The 12,324-nt window shown below is 39.6% G+C and overlaps 1 protein-coding gene across 2 annotated transcripts in view; it reads left to right on the top strand.

The window, feature by feature from the left end:
• hdac7a (histone deacetylase 7a) overlaps positions 1-12,324 on the top strand; it is a 66,931-nt gene that overhangs the window by 43,311 nt on the left and 11,296 nt on the right. For both annotated transcript variants that reach the window (XM_079478328.1, XM_079478329.1), the window contains 13 exons: positions 427-549; positions 719-828; positions 2,766-2,867; positions 2,971-3,130; positions 3,974-4,152; positions 4,737-4,922; positions 5,258-5,474; positions 5,564-5,697; positions 5,831-5,951; positions 6,164-6,213; positions 9,886-9,993; positions 10,934-10,989; positions 12,173-12,260. In XM_079478328.1, coding sequence (XP_079334454.1) covers positions 427-549; positions 719-828; positions 2,766-2,867; positions 2,971-3,130; positions 3,974-4,152; positions 4,737-4,922; positions 5,258-5,474; positions 5,564-5,697; positions 5,831-5,951; positions 6,164-6,213; positions 9,886-9,993; positions 10,934-10,989; positions 12,173-12,260 — 1,634 coding nt within the window. The remainder of the gene's footprint in view (positions 1-426; positions 550-718; positions 829-2,765; positions 2,868-2,970; positions 3,131-3,973; positions 4,153-4,736; positions 4,923-5,257; positions 5,475-5,563; positions 5,698-5,830; positions 5,952-6,163; positions 6,214-9,885; positions 9,994-10,933; positions 10,990-12,172; positions 12,261-12,324) is intronic.

Raw genomic sequence — 12,324 nt, 5'->3', positions numbered from 1 at the left:
AAAGAATAGAGTCACCGTGTGCTCTAACACAGAGAAACTATGTGCTACATTTACATTATAAATTCACACAACACAAACTAATTTCGTGTGGTGTCTAATTTTGTGGTTCTCAAACTGGCAAACTGGGGGGGGCCCAAGATGGATCCGTGGGGGACCACAGATTTAGAAATGTATAATACATTATGCAATCAAGCATCAGAAAAATGAGACCACAAAATAATTGATGTTACAGAATTGTATAACTGAATATGTTTTTTGTTTAATAAAAATTCGAAGTTCAGCATTTTAAGTTTTTATCCGGGGGGGCTGTTAAGCGAGGCACAAAAGGTTTGAGAACCACTGGTCTAATTCATGTTTTATACACTACTGTCCACTCCACAACAGTCTCTTTCTCTTTTTTGGTTAAAAGTATTCTTTCTCTTCCAGCTTCAGAGCCCAACCTGAAGGTAAAGCATAAATTAAAAAAGCACCTGAACACCCGTAAGAGCCCGCTGACACGCAAAGAGAGCGCCCCGCCCACCGTTAAACACCGGGTGCCGGACACACTGGGTAACTTAACCATCATCATCTCACAGAGAGCTGAGAGTAACATCCATGCATATTTATATTCATTTAGCGCGACAGTGGAATGAATGACTAAACAAGTTAAATACATACATTGATGTGCTGGCCAGGTTTTAAATGGCGTTATCTGATCAAGTCTCTGTCCTGCTCTCAGATTCGTCCCCCAGCAGCAGTAGCACACCAGTATCCGGCTGCAGCTCTCCAAACGACAGTCTACCCAATGAGAATGGAGTGCTGCCCCCTTGTGCCAGCCTATCACACGAGGTAACACGAAATACCATGTTTAGATGTGTAGATCAGCTTATACTGTATATGTGTGTGTGATATCTGAAGACATAAGTGTCTAATACAGCTATAAGCCACAAGAAGCAGTGGGTTACATTGCATTTTATGACGGCTAAGTGCGTTGTGGCACGATGCAAAGCGTCACTTGTAACCCACTGCTTCGCGGGGCTTATTGCTTTTATAAAACGGTTATTCCATATGCGCAGCAAGATTTCATAAAATCATGTATGTGAAGTGATATTTAGGCTATGTACTGTAATGCGGTCAGCAGTTATAAATGGAGGTATTTTATAATGGCTCAACAAATCAGAATCAAGGACCACAACTGTTTTATAAATTTAGTTTTGTAGACAAAAGGATATTATGCAATAACATAACAGTGTTTTTGTAAATAATGAAGAAAAAGGAGCCAATGAGAATCCAGAATAGATGGGAACTTCTTCAATACTGTTGATGAATAAAGCACCACATGGTGAGACCACGAGAAGCTGCGGGACAAAATGCCAGAATAACATTTTTGTAAATTGTTTAACAAGGATACTGAAGATGCAAAAATACAAATGATTTCATTATTATGTAAACATAATTCCCATGGTTAAATTTGTCTTGACCCATAAAATGTTGACTGTTATTAAAAAATGTGGAAAAATATTAGTAATTTGGTGACCCTGAAAGTTCGAATACTTGCTTGATACGTTCAATACCATTTTAAAATGGGGAAAAATGAAACTATTAGGTTAGTATGTGACTAATTTGAGATGGTAGAATAAAACAGTGTGAACAGCATGTGTTATTTCTGTTATAAGGAACATTTCTTAAAATACTACTATGGAAGTTTCTTTTAATAGTTTTATAGATTGATGCTGTGTTCACACCAAACGCGAACGATCACGTTCTACGCTCTTAATTACAAGTGGGAAAAGTTTGATGTTCGCTCGTCCAGACCTGTCAAACAGTAGGTGTCGATGAACTCTTTGCGCAAATTTCTCGCTCATGTTGAAATTTTTCAACTTGCGCGGAAGACACGATCGACGAGCGTTCACGGCAATCGCGCCGCTCCTTTCGCGTCATTCGCATCGCCTTCCGTGAGTTCACATCTGTTTGCGTCTTTGCATTGACTTTGTGTGTAATATGGTTTGGTGTGAACCCAGGATTAGTCCTGAGTCATGACAATCTAAAATTGAATATAAGTGAATGATTAATGAAAATTGAGGTGATTATGAAATGATGGTCAAGGCAGTGCAGTGGTTAGAGAAAGTTTCTCACATTATTGATCTGACATCAGTTGCTCGCTTTTTGAAATAAAAAGACAAATATATTTTTTTTGAAGACAGCAACGTGCGATCAGAGACATGACGGGATTTAATATTCCTCCGGTAGGGGTTGTTTGTTGAGAAACCGGATATCGACAGGGCTTGTTTCAGGAGGTTCATGACACATAATGACATGTTTTAAACAAAGACACTGGAGAAGAACAGCTGCAGGCAGCTGCCAGGACACCCAATCTCTCCGTTCCATCCTCATCGCTTCATAACTGTGCGCTCCACCAATTTTGTTCTTGCATTAATGCAATACACTTTGATGGGTCGCAGGCAGGAACCTCGTCCCTTCTCACGCAAGACCTTGAGATGTGACGAATATCATTTTTTTATTTACACATGCATATGTTTTTAAAAAACATTTGTAGCGTTTTATGCAGAAAAATATGTACTGTAAACATCGACTTCTATATTTGTAAATATTTTCTTCTGTATTTTTAAATGTGTACATAGATTCACTGTGTCACTGAATCAGAAACAAAGTGTGTTGTATATTGTGTGTTCAGGCTGCGTAGTATAAAGTATGCAGTATAAAAGTCATGTATTTGTATGGAAAGTCCGCACAATGTATACAAACAAACGTGTGTATGTGTGCAGGCTCAGAGGTTGCTGTTGCAGGATGGGTCTTTAGCTCACTTCACGGTGCAAAATCCATCCAGTCTCCCAACCATCACACTGGGACTCCCTGCCAATGCCAGGGTATCCTCTTACTTCCTTACATTTAATAAGCACTCAAAAAACCTTAGACGTAAGGAATAACCCTGACAAGCAACACTCGATCGTCCTCTCTCCGTCACTTTAGGAAAGTGAACTGGGTTCATTAAAGCTAAGTCGAGTACCGATGGGTCCAGGCGGTTCTCCGGTGCTGGTTCCTCTGGGTGTCGAAGAGCAGACTGGGGCGCTCATGCAGTCTGTCATCATTCTGGAGCCCTCTGGACTCGTACATCCCCCCTTACTGGCCGGTAAGAGCACTGCAGTCCAAATCTATCTGAGGAAATGCTTTGGAAACACTATTAGCTTGACGCTGTCGCCCCCTAGTGGTTACCCGAGACACAGCCATGTAGGATCACAAATAGAGTGACTTGGTTCAGTACATTAACAACTTAATGCTACACGAACTACCTTTGTTTATCTTTAAATATATGTATCATATAAAAATCTATGAAATATGTAAAAAAAAATATTATTAATTATTTTGTAATTATTTATAATTATAAAAAAATGAAGACATACACCTAGGTGCAGTAACCATACAATAAATACAGAAAAAAAATCAAGTTGATTTGTAGATACAATTGACATAATTTTTTTTAAAATACATTTTATAGGCAGAATTACAGAGTTTTATTAATAAAGATGTCGTCTTTGTGAATATAGTCATATCATATTGTACTTGACGTTGTGTTACATTTATTTTTTTATTATAAAATGCCCTTTTTATTTATTATTGAATAAGATCTTTTTTTATTAATTACTTGTTCATGAGAAAATAACAATACATTACACTAACAATATGAACTTTAGTTTGACTGTTTAATATTCAAATAGGAGATGTACTGTCAATAATATGCTAAACCCAAATTCTCTTTTTATCATTTTTGTGTCGTGTTTAATGAGTTCCTGATGACGTTAAAACACATTGTTATTTTTAAGTCGTTGTAACTCATTTTATATGTTTATTTCACATGTCGTATGATCTTAACTATGTGGCATGATATTTTGATATCTAGCTTGAATGTTATGCTTTCATCTACTTCTGTTTTTATGAAACCATAATCAGATTTGCGTCTGCTGTTTGTGATCAGTTCCAGGTCTGGGTCCGGTTCCACTGCAGTTCAGCGCGTCTGGTCCTCATAAACCGCTGAGCCGCACGCGGTCAGAGCCTCTGCCGCAGAGCCCTCGCGCCCTCCACCCTCACCTGCTCCAGCAACACCACAGCGCCCAACTACTGCAGAGACTCAAACAGCAGACTCACCTCGGCAAGGTACGCGCCTCACCTGTCACGTGGCTCATTTGGGTGAAGCACTGTTAGTGCCGCAGATGTTGTAGATTTGGTTTCCAGGGTATATGCTGGATGGCGTTTTGGATAAAAACGTCAATAACAACATAAATCATTAATATTAATATTAGAAGATTATAAATTGGTCCGTGCTATTATTTTATTAATAAACCAGATGTTTCAGACCAGTTGCAAAGCACTATGCAAATATTTCCATGACATCATCACCCCCAGTTTGATTCGACCGGGAGAAGTCTGAAGTTTTTGAAAGCAAAATACAGCGCGCTCGTAAGACTGAAATGGCTTTTGAAATACAATTTAAATGATGCTGTGTTCAGACGGGCAACAATACGTTTATTTTTGGCATATCCGACTCAATCCGACTGACATTGTTTGTAGTCTGAGCCGCAACAAAACGCATAAAATCCACATCCAAACCACATTCATATGTGGTTTGAAATCTCATTAAAACTAGATTTTTGGAAATGCGTTTCAGTCCGAACGGACAGAGTTGCTTTAATGTATTATTTGAAACTAATTCATAGAGATATCTGTTGTATGGCCTGCAGCTCATGTCAAAGTCCAGCGAGAAGCCACGGCGTCTCACGCAAATCCCCTCGGAGGACATGGATTCAGAGGAGTTGGGGACATCGGTTGGCGACGCCCATCAGAGCAGGTTGAGGACGGAATCGCAGCGAGAGCTGGAGACTCAAGACGATCAAATTCACTTACAACACACCCTCATCCTCAACCAGGTGAAACGCCTTCAACAACATCCATCATTTTCACCAAAAACAATGTGTAAATATATGAAACGGTCACTAGTTTAGATTAAAACCACATATTAATCGTGTGTAAGTGAATCTCACCACATCTTTAAAGGGATACTTCAGGCAAAACTGAAAATTCTGTCATCATTTACTCGCCTTCGAAGTCTGTATGAATGTCTTTGTTCTGATGAACACGGAGAAAGATATTTGGAAAAACGCTTTTAACCAGAAAGATACTTTATTTATAGTATTATATACTATCATTTGCACAATACATATGTAATTATTTCCTAACTCATTACAAAACGCTTCCTGTGCAGTCACGTCTGTGGGAGACACAGAAACAACTGCAGCAACTGCGCAGGCAGACAGCCCACATGGAGACGCTGGCTGTACCCATGATGCTCGGCGGCGCACATCGTCCCCTCTCACGCACTCAATCATCTCCAGCCTCCACCTCGCTAACGCTGCCGGACAAATCCTTGCCCCTCACCACGGCAACAGAGCCGCCGCAGAGCCAACCCCGCTTCACTACAGGTGCGATTCCCAAACAATGGCTAGTGACGGTCACTAACATCCCAAGAGTCAATTCAACTTCACCCACCGAAAGTTTCATGTGTGTACAGGGCTGGTGTACGATTCTCAAATGCTGAAGCATCAGTGCACATGTGGAGACAACAGTAGTCACCCAGAGCATGCTGGGAGAATCCAGAGCATCTGGTCACGCTTGCAGGAGCGAGGCCTCCGAGGCCAGTGTGAGGTAATTCATTCCTGTTTTCCTGAAGGGGGCGCTGGATAACGCGTTACATTTAGTTGTTTGGAAACTCCAAGATGACTATTTTAATAACTTCAATGTCAACAGTCATCTTTGATGTTTTTCTGTACTCACGCAGAGTATTCGAGGCAGAAAGGCGACCCTAGAGGAACTTCAGTCCGTCCACACGGAACGTCACGTTCTGCTTTACGGCACCAACCCTCTGAACCGCCTCAAACTGGACAACCGCAAACTGGCCGGTAACACATCTCACAAACACACATCATTCAGGACTGATAGAAACCAGTCAACTGCAGTCTGGCGAGCAAAGCACCTCGATTTTTTTGCGCAAAGACTCGCTCAGTCGTGCCAGCGCATGAACACCAGCGACTTCAAACGAAGGGTTGGAAATGTCAATTGCTGAATATGAGAATGACAGTTAATTCAATTGACGTCACTGTGTGTCCAACAGGCATACTGTCACAGCGGATGTTTGTCATGCTGCCCTGCGGAGGAGTGGGGGTGAGTGAAAACACACACACACACACACAAGTTGGACAAAGTCACTTAAGGAACATTAAAGCAATAGTTCATTTGAAAAACGAAAAACTATATCGGTTCAAACCCGAATGACTTGACGAATGATATGCAGAAGATTACGTATTATGAAGGTATCATAAATGGCGACCCAGTCTAGACCCAGATTTAACGCTTTCTAACAGTTATTACCAGTTATGACCAAGGCTATATCATAGATTGAAATTAAAGATGCATCAATACTACATTTCTCCACCAATACTGATAGTCGTATGTTGGTGATCTGCCGATACCGATTCTGAAGATTTATGAATGTTATTAATCATATAATGACTATGAATGTTAAACATCAAACAGGATATGTTTCTTAACACTTCATTGCATTATTTGTCCTCTCTTAACGGACAGGAATATCGGCCTTGATCATTGGCTGTTTTCAAAGTGATAGCCGAAAGCGTGAAAAATTGCTTTTGTCGACCGATAACGTTGATTGGCCGATTTATCGGTGCATCTGTAATTGAAATCAATGTTTTTAGAAGCCAACCGTAAATAAACACTTTAAAAGTGTCTATAAAATCGTCAATTTGAGAATTTATCATGTTTATCATAAATGAACGTCTCGAAATCTCGAAAATCAATATTAATAACTATTGTCATTATTTTCATGGCTGCGTCTATTTTGATGTTCTCATTCTATAAAAGTGTTCAATCATACGACTTTAATCTGGATTTCACAGGCAGAGTCACATATCCACCGTCTTATGCAAAGTCTTATGAATGCATTGTGTGAGACATTCATCAAAAACAAGAATTTTGTGCAGATCTGAACAAAACGTTGCGTGTCTCAAAAATTGTGTAATGATGCCATTTGACAACAAACGCCATTAGAAGTTATGAAATCAACTACAATTATGGTACATTCATTACACAACACTACTGTATGACTTAAGGCAATAGGGCGAATAATCCTTAAATGTTGCTTTTGCCGTTTTTGGAGCTTCTAAGCATCAAATCGATGACCCTAGACCAGTGTTCTTTAAACTCTGGGCCCCTCCACAACCAAATCTGGGGTCCGAGAGCATATGCAGGCAGCACCCCAGTCGATAATTTGGAGAAAATGTTGAAAACTTCACTCTGACGATGAAGCTCAGAGCAGGTCCATGTGGAGTGATTGGAACAATATGTGCCATGAAGGATAAAAGGAATTCCAGTCTTCTCATTGTTCACAGTGCCAAACCACAAGAAATGCAAGTTCTGTGAAAAAAGGGATGAGGGAAAATAAAAGAGAAAAGAGAAAAGGAAGACGTGGGGAACGGGGCAACAAACAACAGAGAGAAGGGAATGTATAACCTCATCCGTGGCCACCCCGCAATCTCCTGCTCCTTATGAACAGAGTTTTATAGAAGGCATCCATAACGGCTGCGTGAACAGTTTCGTGATGTTCAGTTCTTCATTTTCACTTCATTGATGTTGCAATTGGAGTATCTGACTTTCACCCAAAGGGATAGTAATCATTTATTCACCATCATGTCGTTCAAAAGCTGTATATTCTGTGTAACACAATAGAAAGATACTGTGAAAAAGAAGAAAAGTGGTTTTGTATCTATACAATGGTGGGTTTCAATGGTGTTTGGTTACCTGCGTCCTACACAAAAAAAAGAAAGGTTTGAAATGACACGAGGGTGAATAAATAATCAAATCATTTCCCCTTTTTCCAAAACTGGCTGTTTTATTAATACTTTGGGGTTAATCGAGTATAAAGTCCGAGTGTGTGTAAATATAGATTTGTTTTATTCGATAGTAATATTGTCTAATTCACTCAAGCATTGATGTGTCCAGATGCAGGGCAGATGAGCAGATGTTGGTTAAATGGCCGGTTTAGCATCTGAGCTTTTTGCTTTTGAAAATGAGCTTTTTGCTGTTTACATGCATACAGCAAGTTTAGATCACTGCCAGATGTGTGAAAAAAATCGGTAATGATTGACAGCTTAAATGCGGTATGCCGAGGTCACACTGGACATAAAAGATATCGCAATATCGCTATTTTCTGTATTTCCTCTAGGGCTGTCCCATTGATATTTATCTTTAATTTGGTTTATTTTGTGATTTTGGTCAATGAATCACAGCCAAAATACAAGTGCATGGAGGCAGAGAGTTTTAGAATTAGAATTAACACCGTATCGATAATCATAGTTATATAAGGTCACGGTTATTGATAATGCTGGTAAATTGTGACACCCTTAGTTTCCTCCATATTGGATTTTCTAAAAACGTATCTTACGTAAATCTGTTGCATGAATTCACAGGTCGGAGTGGAGAAATTGTAATGTGCGGAAATGCGAATCTTCCTGCATTCTAGCCACATGTGAATTGAAGTCAATGGAATATTAAGTGTAGCGTGACCACGGCTTTAGTCCAGTAAACAAGTCCCTGGCAACCCATCAGAAAACCCTAGCAACCACGTACCAATACACAAAATGACTTAAAACACCATAGCAACCTCATAGCATGCCCCTGGCAACCATCTGAAACACTGCGGTGGCATGTTTTGCACAAGCAGTACTACATACTGGAAAGATAACAGGTGATTTTCATTTTGTCCTTTTGATAATATGCAGATTTCAGGATGAAACGCCATGTTTATAGAAACATGTAGACCGCACAGAAAGAATATTTAAACATACCTTTCGTTTTACACATAACAGAAACTCTATTTATAGCGAGCGTCATTCAAGCCTCTTTCCTTCAAGTGTGTTCTTGAAATGAAGTTTATTTTCCGTAATTTATAACACACACTTTGCCTTGTGGATGCTTTTAACAAAAAGTAAGCATCTAAATAGTTTTGTGAGCATGAGTGGTCTTCATACAAATACGCTTGAATAAACATCATTTCATCATAGTTCTCCGGCCATAACATCTGTTTGAAAGCATTGTGTACTCATCCATTATTTTGAATAGGATTATGGTCCGGTTTATTCATGTGAATTCAGGGGAATTAAAAATGAGATTGTTAAAAGTCAAAGTGGCTGTTCAATGTCTGTAGTCTATGGGCGCGCTGCCTGTGGTTGTTCTCTATGGGGTATGCACATCTCTGTGTCATCTGTTTACGAGGGCGTGTTCGTCGAAGCTGCCCGTCACACCGCTCGCAGCGCTGGCATCTCGCAGTGCCCCTCGGTTGAACCACTGTTTGCGGCTTTTTGCAGATTTATGAACATTGTTCACAGCTGTCATAATGATAAATGTGTTGATGCACGGCAAGCTACGTACATCAGCTAGATCACTTTATTCTGGCAGATTGGTTGACTGACACAGATTATTTGTCATACGCGTGGTGCCGAGGGATTATGTGACCCAGGGTTTGGGTGGAGGCGCTTACTCATAGTTTAAACGTTTGAGTTTTAAATATGCATGTTGTTACAAAGCCATAACTGAATTGACTTTTCTCTGTGATGCACAAAATAAGGCTTTCGAAAATGACTTTAAAAGTAGTCCATATGACTCGTGTGCTACATTCCACATCTGTCGCAGCTATACTGAGAGCTCTGTGTGATGAATATTACTGACATTTAAGATGTTATGTACTCATGCATACCTTGCTGTATTTTTTATTTGTTTCAATACATTTGCGCAATATTTGTTAATGTTTTATCTCGACAGGTGGACAACGACACCATCTGGAATGAGATGCACACCTCCACAGCGTCTCGCATGGCGGCCGGGAGCGTTACAGAGTTGGCATTCAGGGTGGCTAAAGGAGAGCTCAAGGTCCGTCTACAAAACAATAGCTGAAAACGACATGTTCATTTATCGAGATCTGTTTAGTGAACTAAGACGCCAGGGTGTCATGAATACCATGTCCACACAAATACGTATTCATTTGAAAATGCATAATTCTGGCATTGTAGTACTTTGTACTTTGTTTTCATAGGCTTTCGAGAACAGTGAAGCATTTGTCGTTTTATCTGCTCTAAAGTTTGTTGCTACTTCAAATTGAATTTCTTAAAAGAAGACAGAATTTTTACTCACAACACGAAAACATTTTTACAAATTTGACGAATTAGAATTTAAGAATTTAACAACGTCATTATGACATCATTAATTAAAGGGACGGTTCACCCAAAAATGAAAATTCTGCCTTCATTTACTCTCCTTCGAGTTGTTCCAAATCTGTATAAATTTTTTAAAAAGACAGATATTTGGAAAAATGCTTATAACCAAACAGTTATTGGCCACAATTGACAACCATAGTAGGAAAAATGACAATGGGAGTCATTCTTCCAAATATCTTCTTTTGAGTTCAACAAAACACAGAAATTTACAAATATTTGTTTCCGACTATGGGAGTCAATGGTGGACAAGAACTGCCTGCTTGTAAGCATTCTTCCAAATATCTTTCTCAGTGTTCATCAGAACAATGTAATGTATACAGATTTGGAACAACTCGAGGGTGAATAAATGAAGACAGAACTTTCATTTTTGGGTGAGCTTCAAAAACGAAGTAGTAAATGGGACAGATCACACCGATGAACAGTTTTTGTGTTCAATTGGTGGTCATTAAGAGTAATGAAGGTTCTAGAAGGGTCTTCATTGCTTTAGTTGACAGTGGTGGGCCGCTTGTCGAGGGCACTTGGGTGAAAGCATCATTTCTGTGTGAGAGGCAGCTGGTAAACGGCGAGTTAATGACATGTTGGTTTCCATGTTTCAGAACGGCTTTGCTGTGGTCAGGCCTCCAGGACATCACGCAGACCCGTCAAACCCCATGTAAGTCTGTTCTGTGCGTTTCACGGATGTTGAGTGATTATGGGCTAGTGTGTACACTCAAGTCAGAATTAAATCAAATACATCTTGGTTTCGGTCTTGTTGTGCTTGATTCATCAGTGACCGTTATTCCAAACAAAAGTCTTCGCAATCTTTCATCAAATTCTAATAACTTGAAAGTCTGAGAAGACTTTTTTTCAGTTCTTCCCCTCCAACCACAGATAACGTTTCATGACCCAATCAATTCCTCACGAATCAAATCAAGTTGTTCTTTTCTTTTCTCATCGAAAATCCTGTTTCACTTGGAAATACATCAGACTTTGTGAGAAAATTGTCCTTTCGTGTTCACTTGAGGTTCTTATTGTGAGTCAGCAGCCGTGCTATCACGTTGAGCTGTCATACTCTTGCGAGACGTGGGTTCGAGTCTGGCACCCGTCAGTCTCCCTCCCTCTCTCTCTGATCTCTACACATTATTTTATATTACTGTATCTACAGACATAATCATTTCAAAATAAACTTCTTGAGGGGGCTTGACACGCATATGAGCTGGTGTTCATTTATTGCACTTCTCGTATTGTGGATGATAGTGTAGAATGGTACGCGTGTGTTGTTTTTTGTTGCATTCGCACACGGTGTCAGCGTGCCTGTCTGTGTGTGTGGATATTTATGGGTTGATAATGAAGGTTTGGAGGGAACGGAAAGAAAGACGCTGATTTATTTCAGCCATTATTACCCTGCTGAGTTCGCTCTTTTCAAACATCTCAGCGTTTCACCTCGCTCCCTTACTGGCTGTCACATGCATATCTAATCGTAAACCCTCTGCTCTGCTCTTCCACATGCTTATTATTTGTATACATGTACAGTGGATCCAAAAATCTGACACCACTGATTCCATTAGAGAGGAATTCAGTGTAGAAGCTCATAACAAATTATTAAATTAAATGTGTTTGTAATATTACTGGTGTTACAGTGTGCTTAAAACGGCAATTCAATCATTAAAAATTCATTATAAAATAAAATCAAAAATATCAAAGCTGAAAAAAGTTAGCCCCTGTTAAAATAATAACATCACAAATGTGTGAGCGTTTTATTATTGACTATTTTGTCATTGGATGGATGAGAGATGTTGTTTCTTATACTCATTGTTAAAAACGACTTTCTCTCCATCTCTGTTTTTCTCTCTTAGGGGTTTCTGTTTCTTCAACTCTGTGGCAATCGCCGCTAAACAACTCCAGCAGAAGCTCAGTGTCAGTAAAATCCTCATCGTTGATTGGGTGAGAGTTCTTAACTCAATGCATCAGTTCAATATTATTCCAGTGGCTCTCTACTTCAGTACAG

This window comes from Barbatula barbatula (assembly GCF_947034865.1).
Source record: "Barbatula barbatula genome assembly, chromosome: 17".
NCBI classification, from domain to species: domain Eukaryota; kingdom Metazoa; phylum Chordata; class Actinopteri; order Cypriniformes; family Nemacheilidae; genus Barbatula; species Barbatula barbatula.
The sequence above is the reverse complement of the archived record's forward strand: the minus strand, read 5'-3'. Positions and strand labels throughout refer to the sequence as shown.